Raw genomic sequence first — 27,198 nt, 5'->3', positions numbered from 1 at the left:
TTGGGCAGAGTAAGGACTTCCAGTGACAGTGAAAGCAATGATAAAAGGGAATATGTTTGCTGGCGTTTTTGGTTGTCGCTGTGTTGGCCTAAGGACATAGGCTGGCCAGGTTCTTTGGGTAGATGTGGGAGCTTTAATTTAGACCATCTGAGTAGTTGGAAAAAAGTTCTTTGCAAACTTTCGAGTGCAATCATCCTTCCTATGCCTGAAGAAGTGATTGTGCCCAAAAGCTTGCAAAGAACTTTTTTCCAACTACTCAGATGGTCTGATAAAAAGATATCGCATCTACCCAAAGAACCTTGCCTGCCAATATCTTTGCCGGACTTTTCCGGGTAGGATTTTGCAGGGGAAGCAGTTTTGGGGGGTTTTAATTGGATAGTTTGGTTTAAGCATGGTCTTAAAAAACCATTCACTTCATCCTGCCTTTTTAAAGCATAGAGATATCTCTGCACAATGTTTTTATTAGCTCATTGTACAGGGAATCCAAGGCAAAGGCTGCCCTGAGCCTACTTCAGGAAAGCAAGTGAAACAGCAAACAAAGGAAGTTTGCTTCAGCTGATGAAAGCAAGTCCCTAACCAGAATGTCTCTTGTAACCAGTATAGTCCTGTGTAAGCAAAGTGCCTTGTTTCCCAGTTTCTTCCTTGCTGCCTAGTCTGCCCTTGAAAACATCACCCTATTCTTGGCCTGGGCAGAGAGCGCTTCCTTGTGCCTCCTCCTTCTGGCCCAGCTCTAATGAGCCTCTAATAACAGACAGTCCATCGTGTATCCTGTATCTTTCTATTTTTACTTCTAGCTCTCTTGAAAAACACTAGAAGCCCCCTTGCCTTAGCAAGGCCAGCGAAACGTGTTGAATTTGTAGGCCAAGCAAACTTATAGAAAAGACCCAAGAAACTGGAGAACTGGTTAAAATAACACAAAAAAACTCCCGTCCCTCCAAAAAAAAACCCCAAAAGCTCTTCAGAGTTATCCCTTTTGAATCCATCTCCTGCCCCCCAAAACAAAGAAAAAACAAGAAAATCATTCTTAGAAATTGCCCTGTGTTCGGATGAGTAGCACATGATTTGAGTGGGGGGAGAGGGTTCATTTCTCTAAGGTAATGGAGGGTTGGAATACCCAAACTGGGCATAAATTGAGAAGCTGGCATCAAGCAAGAGTATGGGACACTTATTGCAGCTCTAATGTAATGCCAATATTCTTCTTTTGCTGCAGTACCTATAATTTTAGTACTACTTTACAAATCCTGGTTAAGGATCACAGACTCATTGTCTGTCCCACGTGCCTAACACAAAAATTCGAAGTATAAACTTTGCATTTTTCTCTTTATATCGTTTCCCCTGATCTCCATTTTTTTAAGTTGTTCAACCCCTGTTACTTGGAGACTTCTTAAATTAATTCTTTGGCCTTACTTATGGGGAGAAGGCTCTTCTGCAAAACCAGGAAGGCTGTGTGTTGCTTTCTTTGTGAGGGTGCTCAGGCTTGGTCTTCGTCCATCTCTTCTAGGACAGAGGAGCTCCTTTAACACTCGAGCAGCTAAAGGAGTCTGCCAAAGTAAGGTTGCTTTTCTAATTAGTTAATCACTTTCTATTAGTGACAGTTACTGTCTCTTAAATGAATGAGATCTTAACTTGTGTTGGATGATTTGCTGAAATCGCTTCATTGCTAAAACCCGGCATTTTTTTTGTTTACTGTTCTAAAGCGTGACACGTGATTTATATTAAGCAGTTTCTGAACCTCCCCTTTCCCCCCTTCCTACAGCGGTTAGACTGTGAGGGTCTGGGTCTTAATGTGAATCTGTCTCTGTTTGGGTTGCTTGCTGGAGCAGTGATATATCTGAAATATTTGCCTTGGCAAGGTCAGACGCTAACTGCAGTCGAAGAACTTCAACAGTGGGCCAGACCTCGCCACGGGTTATCCTTGCACACGCACATCCCTGCGTCAGGTTTGGCAACTTTTCTGAACAGCTCTTTAACCAAGGGCTCTGCCCCTTCTAGCCCATCCTGTCCCCCCACTTGATCCATTGTCAAGAGGTGATGCTTGAAGTTGTGACAATCCTCATCATTCCCATGGCAACGGGCTCTCAAACAGATTTGACTAACCTGCAGCATCAAGCTGAAGAAGCAGCCAGCTGTGGGGGGAAACTCTTGTTAAACCACATCTGAAAAATTAACAGCATCCACTTAATACTAAAAATACCCAGGCAACACAACAGTCAGAAAGCAGCAGGTGTCTGCCCTCCTTGTGTGTACTAAACCGCGGCAAGGAACGGTTGTGGCAATGTGCGACATTCCAGTGCACACGTGATACAAAGGGCCCTTTCTATGCTGCATTTAGGGAGCCGTGTTGGCTTTTTCCTAGCGAACTGCAAATCATGCATTTCTAACACAAGAAGGGACGATATACATCCTTGGTCAGTGCACCCAGGGTCTAGTGGTGCAACCAGAAAAATTAGGGCCCGGCTTCATAGAGCACGAACTCCTTAGAGGTAGGATCGACTTCCAGTGTGCATGTCTGGACAGTGCCCGTTACACTGTGGGGCTACCAGAATGCATACTGAAACAGTAGCTTTATTTCTGCATCTCCATGGGCTTTGAACTATATTTTTAAGAACTGTGGATAGGTATTATTTAAGCTTCATTGTGTCTTGATCTACATTATAAAGCCCTCTAGCTGGCTAGGATGGAGGGGGTCAACTTGAGTTCTGAAGAGTTGTGTTAGCCCAGGTTAAAAGCCTTGATTAACATGTCTTTTTAAAACTCCAACGCTGCCAGTGTGTGGCTGTGTTCGACTGGCAGGCAAAACTGTGCTTTGCAAATTGATTCCCCAAGAGTTTAAACCATGCTTGTGCATTTTTTTTTAAGAAACACTCTACGCTGGAAAAGTAAATGTGACTTCGAAACAGCTGTAGCACAGCAGTGTCATAAAATTATGTTTTTTTGTCTGTGTGGGCTGGGAAAATTTTATATTCCATTAAGGAACCGTATGTTAAACTAGGGATCTGAAGGCTAATGCACAGTGGTAACTTATTTTTGCGCCTCTACAGACAAAGGAAATGATGTTATAATGTAGTGCCTCTGCCATATTTTAGAAGTGGATGTTTCCAGGATAGAGACAGCCTTATTTCACGAAAATAGATTCAGTAACTCATTGGAAATGTTAGTCTAAGTTTAAATACCAGAATCTATTTAGTTACCCTAAGGAATGACGTGGCGTGCTGAGCATCCAGCTTACGTTGGAGTTGCAGGTGTGCAGCACGTCTTAAATCAAAACGGTCTGACCCAGGGGTCGGCAGAGTGCCAAAAACACCCGCAACTTCAACTTGTAAGATGTTGGCAAGCCAGGGGCGGATGATGGGGAAGCCACGAGGGGCCCGATCCTGGTTGTGGCTGTGTAGCCTCGGCCCCTTCCCTGCCACCCACCTAGAGGCATGCATGCCAAGCAAAATAGCTTTGTGCGTGGCACTTGTGCCAGATGTTGCCTACCCCTGGTCTGACCTTGCTTCGGCTGACTAGTTTCAGGTGCTCCAGTTTGATGCTGCTGGTCTTATCTGTGAAAAATAGTCATATGCTTTCCAGGTGCTGTGCATGCAGTACCTTCCTCACTCCTCAGCGGGATTCGAGTTGTGAGGTTCTGGCCAGAAGAGATGACTCAAAGATATATTAGTCCACCGAAGCTTAGGCTTTGAAATTCAGAGGGCTGCTACCTTGCTTATTTTTTTCCTGGTGAGATAATTTTTCAAGGTAAAGAGATGATGAATGAACAGGAAGGGAGAAAGAAACAGTTCCTTTAAACCAGGGGTGTCAAACATGCAGCTCAAGGGCTGATTTGGCCTGCAGAACTGTTGCATCTGGTCTGCTGGTAGTCTGGTGGGCTACCAGAGGTGCACTGCCCCTCATCTCTGCATTGTTGCATACCCCTGACATTGTAGCCCGGCCAGAGCTCCATGTTGGCAGGCAGCAGCACAGAGTCAGGGATGTGCCGGCTTGCAGCTCTGTGCCACTGCCTGGCAGTGTGCAGCTCTGGCCAGTTGGCAATGTCAGGGGTGTGCGGCAGTGTAGGTCCAGGGATGTGTGCCTGCACAGAGCTGTGTTCTGCAGTGTGGAGCTGGGGGCATGTGTGCCCAGGAGGAGCCAGGAGTGTGCAGCAGCACAGATCTAAACAGAGCTAAACGTGGCTCTGTTGTGCAACACGTGGCTCCGTGCTGTTGTATGCTGCTGCCTGCCAGAGCTCCGTGCAGCTGCGTGCCCCTGGACCCACACTGCACAGATGTGACTCTGTGTAGCTCGTGCCCCTGGACCCACACAGCTCCCAGGATGTGGCCTTTTGGATCCAGCCTGGAAGGGGAGCCCATGCGGTTTGGCTAGGATAAATTTGAGACCCCAGTTTTAAACCACTTGAAAAACATTGTAACGCCATTTGTCCTCATGTACACACACCAGTTCCTCAAAATCAGCTGCTGGAAATGGTGGTGCACATTATAAGCAAGGCAATACAGTAACAACAGTTTCTGGTGCTTAAGCATCTCCTGAGTGAAACTGGAAGTAAAGTCTTCACAGGGAGCAGGCCAATGTGCAGGAGCTGCGCCTCGGTTACTTCTTACAAGGACAGATCTTTTTCGTTGTTCACTCTGCCTTTCAAAAACAAGATGTTTCTTATTCTGGAGCACGCTGTATGTGAGAGAATACAGTGTGTATTTGAGGGATCACTGACTTCCAAGGCTAGGTAGTGCACATAAGTGGTCCACTTCCTAGAGTACTCACTGTTGCAAAGTTTGTTCATTTTCGCTTGGTCCGGACTGTCAGATGAGCTTGGATTTTAAGTTTGGCTTCTGAAAATGCAGTTGCTTTGGAGGTCTATACAGGCCAGAGCTGGTAGTCAAACTTAGCTTGCCTTAATGTTGAAGAACAGATTAGCTTTGGCAGATAAAGTCAGGTAAAACACAGTGTTCCTGTTTAGATCATGCTGCAGTCAATTCCTGGTAAAGGCAGCCTTTTTCCAGTTACATATGTAAGAGTTCATGGAAATATTTCTTTCTCTTAATCTATTGAATGTTTTAACTATTGCAACAGAAGTTCTAATGGCTGAGGTCATGCTTTATTCACCACAGTTGCATTTATTATACATGAAAAAGGAGTAAGAGGATGAAAAATATTAGAGTAGAAGAGGATTCATTAGTTAATCTCTAAAAAGGCTCTTGAACACTGTGGGCCTCTGTTTAGCAGTTAGGCATGCAACTGTGCTTTTGATTTGTGCATACTGCTGCTGTAGCTACACATAAGGATAGGCTGTTTGTGTATGCTCCTAGATTTTCAAGCATCGAACTGGTCCTTTTGTCTTTATCGTCAAAGTAGCTGTGTGTAGGTGTGCACCTAGATAAGATTCAGGCAGATAAGGCCAGGGAAATCTTCATTATTGGTCAGTCAGTCAGTTGGAGATACCAGCAATCGAACTGTTGGCAAGGTTTTTTGGAGAATATCTGCAAGGGGAATATTAAATTACTATTACAGGGGCTTTTAGAAAATGCTTCCAAGCATTGGAGTGACAGTGGAAACATGAATGGGCCTGTTTGAAAACGTAAGAAATGGGCTTCGAAGGCTGTTTTCATGGGCATCTTGGAGGTATGAATCAGTGTCTTAGACCCCCTGGCATACTCTACATTTATGGTTTTATTAGCCTGTTAATTGTGCCACAAATAGTATGTGCTACATGTGTAGCTGATTTATGGTGCTACGAAGTGGCAACCCAGTTGCAAAGGTTTTTCCACAAAACATATGGAACATCTTTGTGCCTTGTGCATATAGCACCACGAACTGAACGTCTAGCGCGCTCCTCCTGATGCGGACAGTCAGCATGAGGGGTGGGGGTTGGCACTGGGACTGGGATAGTCCTGGTCCTAATGCTAAAAATGGGCTGCGGAGGGAGGGAATTGTAAGGTTTCCCCCCACCAGAAACTTGGAAACCCCTGTGCCCTGCAGCCTTCCATGCCTCGCCCCACAGGTGCTTGCTGCACATGCAGTTTTTTAAAGGTCCTGGTACACCAGCAGCCTCTCTCTGATCCCAGGATCTCCTTGCTCTGGGATGTCTAAAACTGCATGTATAGTCAAACTTCATACACAGTCTTTAGATGTCTGTGGGGCTTTGGGAGAGAGGAGAGGCTCCAGGGTCCCAGCAGGGAAGTCCAATGGTTTGCAACTGCAGGAGTTACTTGACTGCCCCTGTCCAGCACTTGCAAATGAAATCTGCGCCCCAGGCTCCTTTCTAGCAGTGGCTTAATTGGGATCTGATCCCCAGTCACAAGAATTGCCCCTCCTGACATGCGGCATGTCTGGAGGCATGGTTGTTGGGATTAGGGATCAGATCCCATCACGCCATTAAATGAAAATCTGCTGGCCCCCTTTTAGTTGCAAATGAGACAGGCCAGGCTGTGAAGCTCTTTGAAAGTGAGGTCATGTAGTTTGGTGTGATAGAGAGGGGAGACGTGGTTAAAAGGAATGACCCAGGAAAAGAGACTTTACATTAGGACAATAGACACAGAATAAACTAACACTATTGCAATGTTGGGGTCAAGAGTATTAGGGGAATTGCAGATTGTAAGTAAATTGGTGAAACCTGCAGTGAGCACGCTTCCTCCATGGGTCTTGCACAGAAACTTGCTTGAGGTCACACAGGGTGTCAGTGGCAGGGCAGGGAATCGAACCTGGGTCTCCTGGCTTCCAGGCTAGTGCTTTTTTTCCAGTGGACTGTTTCTGAAGAGAGAGTGAAACGGCATTGGTCAAAGTCAGGAAGGAGCTTGTTGCAGCAATGCAAGGTGTGATGTGATCACAGCTGAGTGCATTGCTTGGTGGATGAATGGGAAAGGCTGCATCTTGAATGATACGCAGAAAGAATCAGCAAGAATCGGGTGAAGGTTTGATGTGCAGACCTGGGGAGAGGTGGAGTTGAAAATGATGCCCAGGTAATGGGCCTGAATAACTGGCAGGAAGGGGGTGTTTCAGATTCCCCCAGGCAATGGATTTAATTCACTCCTTCATGCCTATGATATACATACACTTGAGAACCGTTGCATTTGTAGCCTATCTGAACCAGTTTTTTGGGTGAACCAACTGACTTGTTGTTTTTTTCCTCTTTTCTTTCAGATTTTCTATTTTGTACATACCTTGTTTTGTATATACTGTATATGATGACTTCGGTGGGCAGTGAACGTACCCGGGGCACTCGGGACAAGACGCAGATTTCAACCACACAGCCAACACAACCACAGAAACAAGTAGTACAGGTACGTGTTGCATAGCCTCTCTCCAGGTTGAGTAAGATTACAGTCAGTACCCACTCTATAGCTTGGTAAAGGCTGAGAGTGGGAGCATGAAGAGAAGCCTTGCCTTCATGTAGAGAATGTATCTGATTGCTCGTGTTTTCATGCTCTTGGGGTACTGAGCAAAACTGCCTGCTGGTTGGGCCCCTGAGATCCACACGAATCTTGTGTTCTTCAGGAGATTGGTCTCTACCCTGGTGCCAAGATTTTGGCCCGAGATATTCTGACATCCTCACAAACTTTAGCTCTTTCAAATGTGAGACTCGTGATGCTAAAGGGTCTCTGGTTACTGTTAGCACCCCCAGTAGGTGGTGATAGCTTTTCTCAGTGACTGAGATGAGTGTCTGCAGCAGGACCCAGAAAGCCTGCTGCTCATGAGCAAGTCTTCCCAACCCACAGGCAATCCAGAAAGTTTTTGGAGAGTGCTGGGGACAACTTCCTGGTGCAAGTGTTGGAGAGGCCAACTAGGGGCCATGCTCTTCTTGAGATGTTGCTCACAAACAGGGAAGAATTGGTGGGGAATGTAGTAGTGGATGGCAGCTTGGGCAGCAGTGACCATGAGATGATTGAGTTCAGGATCCTGAGGAAAGGAAAGAAGGAGAGCAACAGAGTAAGGACCCTGGACTTCAGAAAAGCTACTTTGGACTCGCTCAGCAAACTGATGGACAGGATCCCCTGGGAAGCCAGTCTGAGGTGGAGAGTAGTCCAGGAGAACTGGCTGCACTTCAAAGAAACTTTATTGAGGGTACAGGAACAAACCATCCTGATGTTCAGGAAGACTAGCAAGTACAGCAGAAGACTGGTTTGGCTTAGCTGGGAACTTCTTAGTAAACTCAGTCACAAAAAGGAAGTTTATAAGAAGTAGAAACTTGGACAGCTTGGGCATGTAGGGATGAAGTCAAGAAGACCAAAGTGCAGTTGGAATTAGAATCATAGAATTGTAGAAAACAAGAGTTGGAAGGGACCTCAGGAGGTCACATCTAGTCCAACCCCCTGCTCAAAGCAGGACCGGCCCCAACTGCATCATCCCAGACAATCCTTTGTCTACCCGGGCCTTAGAAACCTACAAGGATGGAGATTCCACCACCTTTTTAAGTAACCTGTTCCACTACTTCACCACCCTACTAGCGAGAGAGGTTTTTCCCAATATCCAACCTCAACCGCCTTTGTTGCAACTTGAGCCCATTGCTCCTTGTCCTGCCATCTGCCCCCACTGAGAACAGCCCAGCTCCATCCTCTCTGCACCCCCCGGCAAGGAGGTGAAGGCTGCTATTCAATCCCCCTCGGTCTTCTCTTCTGCAGACTCAATCAGTCCAGTTTCCTCAGTCTCTCCTCACAAGAAATGTCCCCCAACCATTTTCATTGCTCCCTGCTGGACTCTCTCCATTGTGTCCACATCCTTTCTGGAGTGAGGGGCCCAAAACTGGACACAGCACTCCAGAGGTGGTCTCGCCAGTGCTGAATAGAGGGGAATAATTACTTCCCTTGATCTGCTGGCAATGTTTCTACTAATGCAAGAGCTGGAGCTAGTAAGGGATGTGAAGGATAATAAAGGTATCTGCAAGTATGTCAGCAACAAGAGGAGGATCAGGGGAAGTGCGGGTCCTTTACTAAATAGGGGAGGCAACGTAGTGACAGAGGATGCAGAAAAGGCTGAAGTGCTCAGTGCCCTTTTCACCTCAGTCTCCACAGGCAAGGTCAGCTCCCAGATTACTGCACTGGGCAGCACACTTTGGGGAGGTGAGCAGCCAACAGTGGCAAAAGAACAATTTAGGGACTATTGAGAAAAGCTGGACACCTAAAAGTCCATGGGGCTGAATGGGATGCACCTAAGGGTGCTGAGGGAGTTGCTCTATGTGATTGCAGAGCCATTGGCCATCATCTTTGAAAACTCATGGTGATCGGGAGACGTCCCGGACCATTAGAAAAGGGCAAATATAGTGCCCATCTTAAGAAAGGGAAGGAGTATCTAGGGAACTATAGACTAGTCATCTCAGTCCTGGGAAAAATCATGGAGCGGATCTTTGAAGAATCCATTTCTAAGTACTTGGAGGTGATTAAGGAACAGTCAGTATAGATTCACCAAGGGCAAGTCATGCCTGACCAACCTGATTGCATTTTGTAATAAGATGACAGGCTCTGTGGATGCAGGGAGACCAGTGGGTGTGATATACCTTGACTTTACAAGGCTTTTAATGTGGTCTCCCACAACGTTCTTGCAAGCAAGCTAAGGCTGTACGGGCTGGATGAGGGGACTGTAATGCGGATAGAAAACTGGCTGGATCATCGCATTCAAAGAGTAGTAGTCAGTGGTTCGATGTCTAGTCAGCAGCTGGTATCAAGTGGAGTGCCCCAGGGGTCAGTCCTGGGGCCGGTTTTGTTCAATATTTTTATCAGTGACCTGGGAGATGGGGTGGAGTGCGCCCTCAAGCAAATGTGCTGATGACACCAAGCTGGGGGAGTAGATACGCAGGAGGGCAGGGCTAAGCTTCAGAGACACCTTGATAGATAGGAGGATTGGACCAAAAGAAATCTCATGAGGTTCAATAAGGACAAGTGCAAAGTCCTGCACTTAAGGGGGAACAATCCCATGTACCCAGTACAGGCTGGGGACCAACTGGCTAAGTAGCAGCTCTGCTGGAAAGGACCTGGAGGTGACAGTGGACAAGAAGCTGAACAGGAGCCAGCCGTGTGCCCTTATTGCCAAGAAGGCTAATGACGTCCTGGGCTGCATTGGTAGGAGCGTTACCAGCAGACCAAGAAGTGTTTCTTTCCCCTTTATCAGCACTGGGAAGGCCACATCTGGAGTCCTGTGCCCAGTTTTGGGCCCCCCCACTACAGAATGGATGTGGACACATTGGAGAGAGTGCAGCGGAGGGCAGTGGAAATGGTTAGGGAGCTGTGGGACAGGACTGGTGAGGAGAGGCCGGGGGAACTGGACTGATTTAGTCTGCAGAAGAGAGGATGGAGCTGGACTGTTCTCAGTGGGGGCAGATGACAGGACAAGGAGCAATGGGCTCAAGCTGCAGCCAGGGGAATTGAAGTTAGATAATAAGAAAAACTTTCTCACGAAGAGGGTGGTGAAGCACTGGACCAGGCTCCCCAGAGAAGTGGTGGAGTCTCCATCCTTGGAGGTTTTAAATACCCGGGTAGACAAAGCCTTGGCTGGGATGATGTAGTTGGGGCTGGTCCTGCTTGGAGCAGAGGTTGCACTAGATGTGATCTCCTGAGGTCCCTTCCTACCCTGATTTTCTATGATTCTGTGACTAACCCTGTTGGATGGAGTGTCCTTGCAAGAAGTGTAGCAAGGAAGATGGCCCAGTGGAGGCTTTTAAAGCAGCCTATTTTCAGTTAGAAGGACTTGGACCATTTCCCTATTGTTTTGGACCCCAACAACATTCCTTGGGATTGGAGGAAAGAGAAATTAAGCGCCAGTGACCAAGATGTCCAAAATGACGGCACACCTGCCAGGTCCCACTGTTCTCCATGCTGGGCACTTCTGGAAAACTTCACCCTGTTGTAGGAGTTGTTCCCCATTTCTGTTGGGTAGAAGAGAGCCTCTTTCTCTGAACAGGCCCATTTGCCTGGAAATGCAGTGGGCTAAAACGGCTCATGGAGAAAGGATGCCTATGTCAATACTTGGGTTGACTTGTAATATGGAGAGGCTGAATCCTGCCTATTATGTTTAGTTTATAATCTCAAGTTTCCCTTTCTCATCTGCATTCCCTAGTTTGTTCAGATGGGTGGCTTGCATTAACATGCTGACTCTTGGAAGTGGTTTTTACTCAGAGCAGTTGTGTTTTTATAACCGAACAGCTGGGTTTACAGTAAGTCCTTCTGAGGTTTTCCTGTCTTGTGGCCAAATTCTTCTTTTCTCCCCTTGCATAAAATGGTGCTAGTTTGGTCAGTTGAAAAGCTGCTTATTTAAGAACTGTCTGTTCTGTTCTCTCTGCATACTGCACTTGAATGCTTTCTTCAGATTGATATTTTTCTCTGGAAGCGTTTACAAGCCAAAAGAAACACACAGTACTTCACTATCTGGTCACCATTTATTCATTTTTCCAAATCTACATTTGTTTGCTGTCAACCTAGATGCTCCCCAAACACCTGCAATTTTCATGCTGATTTTCATTTCACTTTTCATTCATCCCTGGACCACAATCAAACTAATGTGCCATTGTCATGTTTCATCTGTGCCTGTTCTTGTTGCTTAATTTTGTGTTTTTGGCATACCAAAGTTTGTCTTTTGGCAGCTGCAGATGGATTCAAGAGGATTTTTAACTATTTACTGATTGTTTCTGCAAAGATGAGGTGTTCTGTATGGATGCTGAGGACCTGTTTCAACATGTTAACATTTTCTTAATCATGGTTAACATGAAAGTACTATTTTTTGTGGGCTAATACAAAGGTAGCTATAGAGAGGGGTTGTAGCTGTGACAGTCCAAGGAATATGAGAGAAGCAAGATTTTTTTGACAAGATCTTTTATTGAACTTTTTTTTTGTAGTTGAGAGGACTGATATACAAGGTTTGGGGCACAAAATGTCCTTCCACAGATCTGAGAGATTGTTTTAACAGCTCTCTCAAATATAAAGTTTGTTTGACTTCTATGCTGCATTCCCCCAAAAGGCTTACAGTGGCTTACATTGCCAGTTATTAAAAATGCATAAAAAGGTCTTACACCAGTTCCAAAAAAGTTGGTCCAGTAATCTAGAGAGGTGAGCCAGATGACCATTGGAAATCATAGAAAATTAGGGTTGGTAGGGACTTCAGGAGGTCATCTAGTCCAGGGGTGGGCAATTATTTTGGCTGGAGGGCCGCTTAATGAGTTTTGGTGAGCTGTCAAGGGCTGCAAGGGTAGCTCTGTCCCTTGACAGGTGCCCTGCGCCCTGGTTGTCATCTTGGGACTGGAAGTCCCGCACCCGAACCCCTGACCTTTGTCACCAGAAGTCTTTCCCCTTGCCCCTGAAAGTACTGGTTTTGGGAAGGGGGTTTGCCATCTTGGAACTGGAAAAAAAACAAATTATATACTAAAAATCAAACATCCACAACAACACATCTGAATTTTATTTTATAAAAAATGTCCTGATTTGTGCATGTTTGCGCTGTATATACAGAGGTGATTGCATAATAGCTCAAAATAAAGTCTTACTCTTGTATATTGTTGGGGGGGTATGGGGTTTGTGGGTAGGTGTGGGTGGGTATGGAGTTTGTGGGGTTGTGTGTGTATGTATTGGGTGTGGGAGTATATGTGGATATGGGTGGGTGGGTATGGGGGGGTTGTGGGGAAGAGTGGGTGTATATGTGGGGTGTGTGGAGGGGGAGGGTAGGTGGGGGGATGTGGGGTGCATGTGCTGGGGTGTGCACCCATAGCAGTGAGCAGGGTTCCCTCCAGAGACATGCTGGGGGGGCAGGCAGGGCAGGTACAGTGTCTGTGGGATGTGTGTACAGGGGCAGGCTTGTGGGTATGGTGGGGTGTGCATGGGGACCCCCCTTCCCCACCCCTGTGTGCGCCCCCACGAACCAGTCAGGACTCGCCCCAGCCCCACAACAGCCTAGCGCCCACATGCCCTGCAGCATGTCCCCACCACAGCCAACAGCACCCAGCCCTGCCCTGCACCCATTCCGGACTCCCCCTCGCTGGAGCGGACCAGCCGGGACATGTGCGCACAGCCCCGGCCCTCCCTGCACCTACTCTGCACTCCCCGCCTGTGGCACATCCTGCTGCCCCCTGGGCACGCAGCAGGGCTGGGGCTCCTCCGTGGCTGGACTGCCATTCAAGGCAGCTCGGACGGAGGCGGCTCCTTCTGGCTGCCGCTGCCTCTGGCCCCAACCCCGCAGTACTGGCAGGGACCTGCGTGCACAGTGCCGCCCCGCACATGCTCTGGGTTTGCATGCCCAGGCTTGGCAGTGACGGCAGCAGACAGAAATTTGCTCAGCACGGGTTGAAAAGCAGCCCCTCGCCACCACCAAGCTGTTGTTGCTGCAGCTGCCTGGAGCCCATGCTGGGCTGCCTTGCGGGTGCTATGTGCTGCCACTGCTGCGCCACTGGGCAGCCCAGAGACGGCGGTGATGGCGGCTGCAGCAGGAAGGGCCTGGCAGTGGCGAGGGGGAGGGACCCCTTTTCCCCCACGCTGAGCAGCAGTTTCTGTCCAGTGCCATTGCTGCTGCTTCTCGACCTGGGTGGGCGAGTCTGGAGCAGGTGCAGGTCAGGGCGGGTTGGGGCTGTGCATGTGGGTCTCTGCCAGTACCAGAGGGCTGGAGCCACCGCTGCCTGGGTTGCCTAGAAAGATAGTTCAGTCGCGGACCTGCCCCAGCCCTGCTGTGTGCCCAGGGGGTGGCAGGACGCACCACTGCTGGATGGTGCCTGGGCCAGGCGGTACCAAGGGACCTACCATGGCCTGGACAAAGCCCCTCCACAGGCTGCGTGCGGCCTGTGGGCTGTATTTTACCCACCCCCGATCTAGTCCAACCCCCTGCTCAAAGAAGGATCAGCCCCAACTCGATTATTCCAGTAAGGGCTTTGTCAAGCTGGGCCTTAAAAACCTGCCAGGATGGAGTTTCCACTCTCTCTTTAGGTAACCACCCTCTTTGTGAGAGAGTTTTTCCTAATGTCTAATAACCTCAACTTCCCTTTCTGCAACTGGAGCCCATTGCTCCTTGTCCTGTCATCTGCCCCCACTGAGAACAGTCCAGCTCCCTCCTCTCTTCTGCAGACTAACTCAGTCCAGTTCCCTCGGCCTGTCCTCACCAGTCCGGTCCCCCAGCCCCACAACATTTTCATTGCCCTCCGCTGCACTCTCTCCAAAGTGTCCACATCCGTTCTGTAGTGGGGGGGGGCCTAAAACTGGGCACAGGACTGCAGATGTGGCCTTCCCAGTGCTGATAAAGGGGAAAGAATCACTTCTTGGTCTGCTGGCAATGCTCCAGCAATGCAGCCCAGGATGCCGTTAGCCTTGGCAGCAAGGGCACACTGTTGACTTACATCCAGCTTCTTGTTCACCATCATCCCCAGGTCCTTTTCTGCAGAGCTGTTGCTTAGCGAGTTGGTCTCAGCCTGTCCTGGTGCATGGGATTGTTGTGTCCTAAGTGCAGGACTTTGCACGTGTCCTGTGTGTGTCTGTATAGATGTGTGTGTTTATATAGGCTCTATTAATTCCAAATCGGTGCATCTTCACTTGTAGTGATCTGGCAATGATCTAACTGTGGTAAAATGCTTGAACCCTGTCTACACGACAGATAAGGGGTTTGACACCTATTGGTGTTGGGTCCATTGGAAATTTACAAGTCAGAAAAATCCTAGTGTGGGCAGAGCTTTTACATATGCAGGTGGACTGGAGATACCCGTCATGTATTATATTATATTTCAAATATAATATTTTCTTTTTGCCTTCTAACAGTGCATTTAGTTCTTAAAAAATATTAAGGAATTATTGGGAGTTAACCTTCCTAGTTTGCTGCTTCTTTCCAATATGCAATCCTTTCTGTGCAGGGATGCCATTATTTGCTGATTGCTATCTAAATAGTTTTTCACTGGCATGTTAGTGTCAAGGTCTGTAGTAACCAGGAAACAGCAGGTGCCTCGGTATCACAGGGGTACTGTACTACTAGATAAGCCTGAGCACCTGGGCTTTATTTTACAGGACTCTTTCTCTAAAAATATTAGTAGACTTATAAGAAGTATTTTTAACCGTTTCTTGGATTTGGTTAGATGTGTATGTGCTAGTCTTCTAATCTGAATATCATGTATTTTAATTGAGGCAGCGTGGTCTGTTACATTGCACGTGGGACTGGGAGTTGAGAACTCCTGAATACTTTTATTCCTGACACTGACGGAGGTTGTGAGAATATGTTATGCATAGCACCTTGAAAATGCAAAGTACAAAGCGCTAAGTACTGCATGAACCAGCCGCGATTGTCCTGGAACTTGACTTCGCATCATTGCAAGTGACACTTTCCTCAAGGAATTGGGACAGCTGCAGCGATTGCTCAGTACAGCAGCAGCTGAGAGAGATCTCTGTTGAGAGCAATTTTTAGACTCTCCTTCTCAATGTTTAGACTTGTCACAGAAGTGATAGCTTTCTCCCCTTCGGAAGCTTGTTTTTGCGGCAAACTCCTAACAGCGTAGTCTTTTTCATGAAAGTAACGACTGACTCAGGCTCTCAAAGAGTGGGTCTCTGCTGTGAATCCTTTCTGAAGATGGTTTTCCAGTCCTAAGATTCAACATCAGCATTAGGCTTTTGCTGATGTTCTTCCATTGATAACTAAGGGTCCTTTTTTACCAAGAAGTCTTTCTCGATGCATCAGCATATGACTGGGATCCCAGTCCTATCTCAGTTTTTGTCTCCAGCAGATTACAGCGATCATCTTAGGGAAGCAGTGGCATAAGGCCAGCAGGTAAAATGTGGTCTTGCAGTCCTCTTCTGCGTTCCTCTGGAGGTGCTGCTTGTAGAGAGAGGAGATCCCTGACTGCCATGTGATTTATCAAACTTTAGCCCTGCGTGATGGGAGCCACTAGTATCTCAGGGCTGCTGATCTGTTTTTAAAAAAGACAGGCATCTACAATTTGCTTTGTGTTATGCCGATCCAATGTGGCTCTTAAGGCGTCTGACAAGTTGCCAGTCTGGTTCTGTTGTCCAGGGCACCAAATGTTCCAATTGAAACGGCCATTGCCAAATATTTTGAGGCAAAGGAAGCAAGTTCTAGCTTAGAAAGGGGGAAAAAAAGGGAGGTAGTTCAAGTGAAACCTTAACAGATTATGTTTATAGCACAGTCCAGATGCCTGGTAGTAACACTGAAGAGCTGTAAGTAGATGGGACAGCGAAAGGACCAGAGGGTGAGGTTATTTTAAAACCTGTGTAACACCATTTCCTTGTGAAGCCATTTGTGACATAGAAGTGTAGCAGGTACAATTTAGGTGAAAGCCAGGACTTGCCAAGCGGCTTTATCCTGTTACTAGGTCAGGGCTTTTTTACATGATGACCTTGAACTATATTCCCTGATGGTCATGGGTATTGAGTAGAGAGGTTTACTCCTGCCACACTAAAACCATTGATTTTAAAGACAGTCTGATGAGGCCTGCTTTTATTTTGTTCTCCATGTAACCTCAAAGTCTATTCTCTATTTTTCTCTTTAAAATCCAGGAAGCAAAAATGGTGTCTGTTGGGAGTGACGGAGACGCAAGTGTTTTGTGTTTTATGGGTAACTTTTCTGTAACTCCTTGAGAACCTTACTGGATGTTTGCACGTTTCAGGCAACAGCGGAACAGATTCGCCTTGCTCAGATGATCTATGATAAGAACGATGCAGATTTTGAAGATAAAGTGAAACAAGTATGTTTTTCGTGTTACTGCTGGCACGTTGGTTTTATATGCCGTTTCATTCTAGTCCTTGATGCCTGTGTTTTGCTCTAGCTTTTGACAGCTTCAGACAAATTGCTCCCTCCTCAAACTGTATCCTTCAGTCTTCTACCCATCCCTTTAAGTCCAGTGTGTGTGGGAAGAGAGTGGGAGAAAAGGCCTTGCAGTGTTCCTGCTGGAGAAGTAAATTCCAGAACACAGGATCCCACCTGGAGAATGCTTTACCCAGAAAGCTCCCATTTTAAACGAACCCAAGTGCATCTGCTGATCACAGCTATGGCTGTATTGACAAGGGGGTGGGGAGGAGGGGTGGTCTTCCAGGTGGACACATTTTGGAAGGTATGGGGCCTTGTTAATTGGAGCCAGCCCTTGCAACTTCACTCAGAAGGGGAAGCACCTGCTCATGCAGATTTTGGAGCACCGACGTCACAGCCTGCTATGTTAGCAGATAGGTGCCATATGCACAAGTGTCTAGATGCTCCAAAGCTATAGCACTGTGTAGCCTAATCTCAATGCAGCAAACTCATTTCAAAAGAAACATTCACAGTGCACATGGGTAAAACAGTGTTCTGGCCTGCATCTAGAGCAGTCCACATACAGCAAGCCATTCAGACTGCAGAACCCTGCGAGGAATCCCAGCCTGAGCCAGATTTTCCTGGACGCTTGTCCTGTTCTGCCGTTGCTTTGCTGAAATTGTCAGGGTTAAGCCTCGGGGCTTGTCAACGTATGAACATTTACCAACTTAATTCTGCTTCTGGAGTCACCCTAATATAACTCCTTATATGAACACTCATGCATTTGGACTAAAAGTGACTATTTCTGGTTTGGTTTAAACCATTACTAAAGTGACATCACCTAGAGCAGAAAGAGGCACTCTTACACCATGAAGAGGGTATCTGACATAATGCTAGCAGTATACTTTATGCTGACAGATTTCCCTATATAGATCATCTTTTAGCCAGCAAACCCAGGTTCACACCCTGGTCTCCTAAGATATGGTGTTCCTTCAATGAGTTGCTAGTACTTCATAATCCGTAGGATAAAGAATGTATTCAGCTTCTCTGCATATGCACTCATAGGAAGCATTTATCACCTGTGTAAACCAAGTTTGCTAATACGTTGGCTGCGTTTCAGGAAAAGTGCAAGTTTAAACAGCTTAAAGGTGAACTGAAGCTTTATTTAAAAAAAAAAAAAAGCCAACAGCCCTGAGCTCCTAGGTCATTAAGACCATGCCTAGGCTTAATGCTACAAATCACTGCATTATGAAAGCAAGCTGCTTCGCATGAATTCCTTTCCTACATCCATGCCAAGATTTTGGGCACGCGTACTTAGCCTTCTGATTATCCAGATATAGCTGATAACATAGCTGACATCCAAGGCAGAACTGTGAGCTGAATTCTTTACACTGCTGGGGCTGTTCGTGATGTTATCACTAGCTCCAGTGTGTTGCTTTTGGGGTTACCCTTCAAGTGCAGACAGCAGCCTTCAGCCGAGGCCGAATGTAGCAGTCCACCTCCTTGGAGGGGGGATGGGTCAGAGTGAATGTTTTATATCTGTTCCCTTGCTTTCAGGGCCATTTCTTAGTTTTCTTTTATGAAGACCAGTTTGTCTGTATAAATGAAATTCTTTCCCTTTCCTGCATTCTTTCCCTTTCCTGATTTCTGCTTTGTAATAACTGAGCTTAGTGGTCAAAGCAATGGATGAGTGTGGGTCAGAATCTGTGTTCCCCTGTAAGGTTATATAATGCATCTGTTTAGCTTATGTGAATCTTTTTTGGGTGAAGAAAGAAATAGGATTTCAAAGCTCTGCATAGGGAGGTCTGTATCGCCTACCTGTATGGTAACTTTTGGATACGTGATAGTCCTGGTACATTTGCTTGTAAATTTCAAACTTAATAAAAATCAGAGAAATCCAGAAATGTGAGCTCAGATCTTGGCAAATGTCAAGTTTTTTAGGTCACCAGTTAGGAGCTTGTGTTTTTGTCCTAATGGATATAAAATTGAGGTGACTTTTAGGGGTCAAACAGTTTTAACTGAAATGCTGTGTTTAAGGCGTATATGCTTTAATCTCTGATAGAGAAGCTGCTTGCTTGCTTTCTGGATATTTGCAGTTGCACTAATTCTTGCCTGTTTTCATCTAACAATGACTTTGAACATGTCTGCACTTTTTTTTTACCAGCTGATGGAAGTGACGGGGAAGAACCAGGATGAGTGCATAGTGGCACTACATGATTGTAATGGGGATGTGAACAGAGCAATCAACATCTTGCTGGAAGGAAGCTCAGACACAGTAAGGATTTGTCTGTGAATGAAATTTGCTTACTTCTGTTTTGGTCCTTGCCCCACTTTTCGGGAGTGAGCTGGTGGTAAGCTCAAGCACTTGATCTCAAGAGCCTGTGCTCGCTCTCTTCTCTCCCTCCAGCGCCCCTTCAAAGAAAAATGAAGGCATACACACATGCCTTGGAAATCAAATTAAGCTTTAAAAATGTTATCCTGTTGCTTTCTTGCTGAGTTGTGCATGTAACACTTCCATTCCTCTACTGCATTTGGTAGCTGATGACAAATTCAGTCCTACTTTGTGCTGCTTTGTCTGTAGTCGGTGTGGAGTCTCAGGCCCATGAAGATGATCCAGGGTAAGAAATGTTGTTTTTACCTTGGCTGATCAAGTTTCATTAGCAAGGGATAAATTGTACATCTCCATAGATCCATATTGTACCTTGCAGGTTTAAAATTAAGATAAGGTCCCTGTCCCAAGGAGTTTATCAAAACTGATAATGCCACAGCAGGACATGGCAGATAGCTCACTGCTCATTTCATTAATATGCTCATGAGAATGGACCCTTTCTACAGAAGAAAGCACAGGCATCTTTAAACCTATATTTAATATATGGTATTGCTGTGGTTGAAGTGGTTTCTGGGAAGCTGTTTCATAAATTTTATAAACTTTATATAACACGGGACAGTCTACTCCTCATCTCCACTTACTGAAGAAGGAAACTTGGACTTCACTTACTTTCTAAACCCAAATCCATTCCTTTATCCCCTGAGCTTTATCAGTGCTAAGACGTATGAGGCTGCTGAGAGCAGAAGTTTTCTAGCTTCAGTATCTGAAGTACAGGGAGCATCACAGATCGCGATCCTTTTCTAGTTCAAAGGAAATTCTTAAGCAGATCACTGGTCTTACTCTGTCTGCGTTTTTGCTTTAAGAGTGGAGATCCTCTGAAGCAGAGGTGCGCTTGCTGCACAAATGGTGGGTTAAATCAGTTCCAGCACAAATCAGCTCTCCTTGAATAAGTTTCTTGGGTATCTATCTTATTTATATTTTTTAGCAGTCTTAGTGTTCAAGTCGAAAATACTTCCCTTGATAATACAAATAGATTTGACTATTTGTATTAAGTTATTAATTATTAACACATTATTTCCTTGTTCGTGAATTGTCCTTACTAATTTGAGAAACTGTCTGAGCTGGTTGTCTGCAAGTTAGAACAGTATAACTGGCACTCTGATTACTCAGCAGAGCCCTTTCATCATTGGGAAGCCTCTCCAAACATGTCATTTACCATAGTGGGGAAGCAGACCAGTGATGGGTGAAGTGCGAGCTTTCCTCATGTATCACTGAGCAGTGCTCTGAAGTCTTTTGCTGAAAGACATTACAGGATTTTGGGCATTGTTAAGCAGGTATAATTTTCTATATGTTCTACACGTATTTGTAGAATTACAGTGCTTTAGAGGCTTGAAGTCAAGAAAGCAGAAAAAGGAGGAAAAACATGAGGTTTCTATATCATGAGAAAGTGGTGAAATACTTTTTCTAATGGTGGTGTTGCTCAGTTTTTTTTCTGGGAGGATTTTGGGCTGCCAGATGCTAAGATGGGCACCCCGTTGGGCCACCCTACCCTATCACGGTTTTCTGCGACGAGCTGGTGGGAGTAGTACCGATTTTTGGGAGGTGACGTCTAGTGCTAAGATTGCTGCTCATCCCCTATTCTGCAGCTTAACCTTGGTTCTTTTTTCTACTGTGTTTTTTGCTTGGGGGGAGAGAGAATTTAAAGGAAATAATGTGGCCGAGATGGCAACAAAGCACAAGAAAATGGTTCACAGTTCTGTTGGTAGTCCTTTCCTTTCAGCATTGTCGGTAAACCTCTTTGCTTTCTGAGTCTTGAGCCTCCATACAGTGTGGGAGATGTCTGGGACTGTTTTATTGGCGTTCCCCACCTCCAGCAGTTTTGATGATCTATTCTGGGGGCATTGAAGCCTGTAGAGAAAGTGGGGCATACTTCTGCATGCCGAACTGTTTAGTTGAGTGTATTACTTTCATCAGCCCCTCTCTCTCTCTCATGCCTGACTAGTTGCTTTATTTGCTACAGTGTGAGTGGGTCCTTCAAACTATCCATCCTCCCACCTAAGATATGACCAGCAATTTCATCAAAGAAGGCCGTGGTTGTTACACTTTTTCAAGGTCAGGCATGCAGCTGCTTTGGACAGTGTCAGTTGAAAACTTTGGTTACTTAGCTGACTGCGGTTGGCAGTGATGTGTTTTATCACTGGCTCGCCTCCTCTGAAATCTCTCCTGCCAATGGGAAACGTAAATGTCTGCTTTGGAGGACATTCCTGGAGAAAGTCAGGTTTCTGTCCTTGCTGATTTGCCTCGATACCACTAAATAGCTTAATGAATCCCCCTCACCCCAGTAGTTATCTGAAAAGCTTTTTATTTGTGGAGATCAAGGGCCTGATGTATCCATCGCTCTATACTTATTGCTTAACCCTCAGCGACACTTGGGCAGCTGCTTTAGGAATTATTTCCCCCCCCAGTAGAGATTTCACCAGAATTGGTGAGAAGAAAGTGAGCCGTTTCTAGGACCACATCTCTTTTTCCCTGCTTGGGGGACATCACTTGTTAGGGCTCCACAGAAAGAATGGAAAGCCACCTTCCAAAGCAATGTCCAGCCTGTCTTGAGAGCAAAACCAAGAGCACTGCTCAGAGAGAAGCCTTGCGTGGCCCTGCCTGCTCCTTGACACACTGGTTTGAGATGGGGTATGCAAGGTGGAGACGTGTACCTGACTGGCTGTAACCTGAGCCTGCCCCACTGCCTAATTTTGTGACTCTGGAGGTGATAAAGAAATAATCTAAAGGGCCCTGGGAGTTTGTCATGAACTAATTTCTTGTCACTCATGTACATATCTTCTATCTTGGCACCCTAATGGCAACACTTCTTGAGACCCAGCCCATTTTAATTAAACCCGTAAGGACTAATTCTTGGGTTCTCTGCATTTTCTTGGTGATGCGTTTAAAACTCTTTGAGGATTTCAGCATCAAACATCTTTTCATCTTGCCGTTGCACTTGCAACCCTATGGCAATTCTCCAGCATTGGGTGGGAATCAAGTTTTGCACTGTGTATGAACTAATATCCCTTACATACCATGTGATATCCTGTTTGAGCAACTCTGAATCCAGGTTCTTGCTGTGCTTCACCTGAATTGGCTCTGTAGTATGTCAGACTTTTTCATCCATGGCTAAATTGAGTTGTACTTCCCCCTCAACACACTTTTTTTGCACATGCTGTTCAGGAGAGAGAGGGCAGGACCTAAGTTACTGGCAGCCAAACTTTGCCTTTGTTGTGTTTGGTGGAAGTGCATGTGTTGAGGTTACTTCTATCCAAAATCCAGATAGCTGTTGCTGTTAACTTTGCTTTCATGCGTAAATTCCCTGCCTGTTCATATATCGTCTGTCTAGACTGGATGCTGTTAGAGGCAAGGGACTATATTCTCTCAAGCAGGTAAAGTGCCAAGCATGTTAATACTGTGCTAATAATAATTATTTTCTTCCCTTTAACTATGGCATAATGGCCTAATTAGACAATTGCAGAAAGTATTATCCATTGCCATACTCTCCTGAACAGATTCTGTTAGTTGTTTCCTTTTCAACTCCTACAAATGTTGCATAAGGCCTGATGCAAATCCTGTTTTTATGCTAATGACCTTTTTAGTTTAAAAGCAGAGGTGTGATGTTCAGGCTTTGATCTCTTGTCTTCCTTGGATTTTCCTTGGACTGCCTGCTCGTGCCCATTGATCTTTCGCTCCCTTGTCAGGGCCAGACAGGCATGGGCGAACCGGGCGGCTGCCCGGGGCCCAGACAGAAAGGGGGCCCCAAAGTAGTGAAGTTAATGACAGTGATGATGATGATGATTATCATCCTCTCTGATGAAGGGGGGCCTGATACTAACAGTTTGCCCGGAGTTGCCAAGAGTTTAGGTACGGTGCTGTCCCATGTGTGTGTACACGTTCATTCTCCCCTTCTCTATTTGAGGGAGGTTCAGCACTATGCTCGCTTCTCAGGCAGACGTACAGAAGCAGTTGACAGAACAGTCTGCTTCTTGGCGGGTCGTTTTTTGTTTTTTAAAAAAAACCAATGTTGTGTAAACAGGTTTATTTAAAGCAGCTTTACAGCCACCAGGATTTGAGATGCCAAATGTATCTGCTACCTGTTTTTTCATGGGAAGCCGCTCTTGACAAAAGCAATAGACCCTAATTCTCCCCTCAAGGTGCAGTTGATTTGGCATTCTCCTTGCCTGGTACTTTACCATCTTTAAAGTCTTGTGGAATTGTGAAAATATCCATTTGTCTACAAACTGGGGGGTTGGGGCAGAGACTTTTGCAGAGCAGTCGCTGCTCGTTGCTTCTTCACCTGTGGTGTCTAATGCTTTTCTCCAAAATAGACTTCCTGGGAGACCGTCGGGGGCAAGAAGAAAAGCCTTGGAAAGGAAAGTTCAGAAAACAAAGAAAACAGAGAAAAACGTGGGGACAGAGAAGTGAGCCGTGGACGGGGAAGCTCCAACAGGCGAGGAAGAGGCGGCAGCCGTGGCCGAGAGTGTAAGCACAGATGCTTCAATTTTAAACACTCTGCTTGCTTTTTCTTTTCCTTCTAGCTGAAATTCTCTCAGCTCAGCTCAGAGAGGATTTAATGGGAGCAAGTCGGCAGAGCATCAGCACGACTGACTTATCACTATGTTTATTTTTTAGGCTGCAAATGTGTTCGGTGCTGCTACGTGTCTTGGTTTCAGGGCATTCTATTTTTGGTTTCTTTCACAGGCAAATTGAATGCATTTAAACCCTTTCTGCCTCTTTTTGATTTCTTGATCCTTTGTGAGTTGCTGTTTGGCAATTGGGTTTGGAATGGAGCCTTTGTAAGACTGTGTTAATAGAGCAGATACGTCACTATGGAGCTGATGCATTTTCTGTATGTTCTTTTTAATGAAAAAATACCCAATTTTTACTCCCACTTGGGAGAGTGGGAGTGCTTGAGGGTGGTATGCATTCTGTGGCATATTTTACCCCCTAAGGGAAAATGAAAAGGCCATGATATATCCTAGGGTTTTATTATGAGTGCACACTTGCACAAAAGATGAGCTTCTCCATAAATAGAAAGGGTTCCTTGTGAACTTAACATCATTGAAATGGCCATCGTGTATTCCAGGGGAGGAATCCAAATATTTTTAAATGTAAGAGGACTGACTTACTGCCAACAGTGTTTCTGCTGCTTAGATGGTAATTAATTAGGCCACCATTGTGTTATATGTCCCCCATGATCTCTGACCCATTTCTTAAATTGCTCATAGTCCCTGTGTTTAATGGAGGGATGCCAAACTCACTTGGGCCCCCCACATCGGATCTGGTTTGCCGGGCTCCCCACTGGCTGGACCTGGATTTGCCTCCGACAGTAGAGGTTACTGGTGTCACGGAACTGCTGCGGTTAATGAAATGGGGCTGCTGAAATGTCCCCAACTGGGCTCTGCACCCCAGATTTTGGTAGCGGGTCCTGCCCCTGAGTTCCTGGTTCCTCCTGGAGTCCCTTGGACTGGATGACATCCTTGCCCCCTTGGTTTTGTTAGGAGCTGCTTAGACAATAAGGTGAGGTGTAAGAACCCGTGGGGAGGAAGCAAGTAGCCAGATGCTGGTTCATCACTAAACAGCAAGATGATAGAAGGTAAATATTAATGAGATTGTTCTACGTGCAGTTGGCAAACAGGGTAATATCAGTCACCAAAACAAAGTGCAGCTCAGAATTTGTTCTGCCAGAGGCAGATGTTCCTTGGCCATCAGATTTTAGCCTCTGTTCTGAAACTGGAATTGAGGATTTTGAGATGAGGTCTAGGTTCTGAGACATGCTCTCCCCACCCACCCCTACATGTGCCTAGGTCGGGTCTCGGTTGCAATTCTGTGAATCCAAGTTATGCAGTGCACAGCTTCACTTGAGCAGTAGCAACTGTTAGGACAAATGCTGAAAGTTGTTGTTTTTCTTTAGGGAGCCCTTCCTTTGGATTGCAGCTGGCTTTTCAGCGCATCCAGCCAGAGGTTTTTCACAAAACATATAGAGCTTTTCTCAAAGTCTGTTTGACAGATGTTAAATATAAAGGCTCTGTGGGTGTTCGGTGCAAAAGCAGTACAAGAAAGGAGCCTTTGCCTACCCTTGTGTCTCTTGGTTCTTTTATAGGGACCAACCATAATGTGAACAGTAGAGGCACAGCTCAAACCGTAGTGCCTGTGTCCAAAGAAAGGCAAAGCCATGGATTTATCCTTTATCTAGTCAGCAGTGTGTGGGGAAGGGTTGCATGGGTCTGGCTGGCTCAGAATTAATTACTCCTGAGGCTTCTGCTACAACAGGAACTCACCTGTCTGCCACTTCACCCAATGCAGGGCTCTAGTCTAAAATCTTCCAACTTGGGTGCCCAAAGTTAGCGCCCAAATCCAAGTGTAAGATACTTCCATAGTGTCCTTGTGTGGCAGCTCACTTCCGTTGTCTGGAGCAATTTAGTTTCCTTTTTAGATATTCAAGTTAAAAACTGTTAGCTACACAAACTGGTATTCTCCCTTCTCTCCAAAACCTACAAAACAAGGTTTTCAAAATAGTCAGTGGTGCAGAGGAAATAAATAGGGACTTATTGTTTACTACCTGTTGCAGTACTAGAACTAAGGGAAATAAAATTAAACTATTAGGTAGTAGGTTTAAAACTAACAAGAGGAAGGTCCCCCCTCCCAATCACATAATTAATTTGTGCAACTCGTTGCTGCAAGATATTGTAGAGGCTGATCGGTTAACCCAATTCAAAAAGGGGATTGGACAGATTCTTGAAGGAAAGATCCATCAGTAGGTATTGAGTATGGGAGACAGGTGTGCAGATGCAAAATCTGAACTTTCCAAATCTGATTACGTAAAGTTGCAATGGGGGAGAAACAGAGGTGGAAGATTCTCCACAAAGCTTTCTCAGTCCCCTTCTTGGCATTTTACACTGTCACTGTGAGAGACAGGATACTGGGTTAGATGGATCTATGAAAATCCTTATGTTCTTAATCTTTACAGATATTCAGATAAAATGCCATTCCTTGACAGTGTTCTGGTTTTTTGTCCCCAGTTAGAGCAGAAGAGAATGGAGTGGACAACAGTCAAGGAGACAGGCCTTCAGACCGTGGCAAGCGTGGCCGTGGGAGAGGTAAGGATGAGTTGCTGGTCTGTTCCTGTTGGTACTTGTGCGTTGACAAGACGATAACAGGTTGTTTTTATATTTGTTAATGACAAGGTACTTGAAAAGCACGGTCTGTGCCGTTTGATTCCATCAGAATTTAAGCCAGAATTACTTTGGTTCCTATTAAATGCCTGGCTTCAAAGTGACTTGAACAATGTGCACAAGCCTGTTTGGCATGTTCTGATGCAAACTAATGTATTCAAGATCTGCCAGTTACCCGGACATATGCAGTTCTTGGGATGCAAGCTCTAAATAACCTGCTGGTTAGGGCAGCGGTTCTCAATCTTTTGCACCTTGCATCCCACCAACCATTTTGTCAAAACCCCCTGGTCCCACCATGATAAAAACAAAACCCCACTTTTCCAAGAAGTGTATTTTTACATTTTCATGCATTTTAGTATTATATTAATCATTAATGGAAATTTTTAAGGATGTTAAAAGACCCACCTACATGACCTTTGCGTCCCACCAGTGGGACATGTCCCACTGGTTGAGAAACACTGGTTTAGGGAATGCCACTGCCGCCTCACTGCCCTCAGCAGTCAGGTTTGAAGGTGTTGCTGTGGAGTTGCTGAGTGTGAACTGTGATGTCTAAGGCAGTCCAGGGCTCTTCCCTTAGAAATCAAGGTTGGAGTGCAGCTTGGTGAGTGGATTCTCCCAGTAATGCCCATAGCATCATCTCTGCTTTGTATCTTCTTGGGAGCACTGTGCTTCTCAGGTTTTCTTTCTATGATCTAGCAGGGAAGATAGCATGGAAGGGTTATGGTAGAGGGAGCCAGAGGAAGACAAGAAGGGTCAAGAAGTATAGGGGAGGAATCTGGAGATCAGGGAAAGGGGTAGATTTATAGAGGACTTGGAGATCAAAGGGAGTCCTGATTTTCTAGGGTTGTGCAGGGTAGGAGGATTTTGAGTGGACATGGGAAGTACTGGTATCTCATGGGTTGGAAGAGAAACATCTGTTGCGGAAGTATCTCTCTGAACAGCAGTGCTAATAAAAGCAATACATAGCATACC

The 27,198-nt window shown here is 45.8% G+C and overlaps 1 protein-coding gene across 12 annotated transcripts in view; it reads left to right on the top strand.

Moving 5' to 3' along the window:
* The window catches only part of UBAP2 (ubiquitin associated protein 2), a 117,064-nt gene that overhangs the window by 22,339 nt on the left and 67,527 nt on the right, over nucleotides 1-27,198 (top strand). For 11 of the 12 annotated variants that reach the window (XM_059725321.1, XM_019480041.2, XM_019480039.2 and 8 more), the window contains exons 2-6: nucleotides 7,135-7,274; nucleotides 16,562-16,639; nucleotides 18,845-18,955; nucleotides 23,380-23,533; nucleotides 26,074-26,151. In XM_059725321.1, coding sequence (XP_059581304.1) covers nucleotides 7,176-7,274; nucleotides 16,562-16,639; nucleotides 18,845-18,955; nucleotides 23,380-23,533; nucleotides 26,074-26,151 — 520 coding nt within the window. In that variant the 5' untranslated portion in view covers nucleotides 7,135-7,175. Of the gene's footprint in view, nucleotides 1-7,134; nucleotides 7,275-16,561; nucleotides 16,640-18,353; nucleotides 18,484-18,844; nucleotides 18,956-23,379; nucleotides 23,534-26,073; nucleotides 26,152-27,198 lie in introns of those variants that run through there. The other variant, XM_019480043.2, reaches the window with a different exon arrangement.

This window comes from Alligator mississippiensis, chromosome 3 (genome assembly GCF_030867095.1).
Source record: "Alligator mississippiensis isolate rAllMis1 chromosome 3, rAllMis1, whole genome shotgun sequence".
Lineage (NCBI taxonomy): Eukaryota > Metazoa > Chordata > Crocodylia > Alligatoridae > Alligator > Alligator mississippiensis.
The sequence above is the reverse complement of the archived record's forward strand: the minus strand, read 5'-3'. Positions and strand labels throughout refer to the sequence as shown.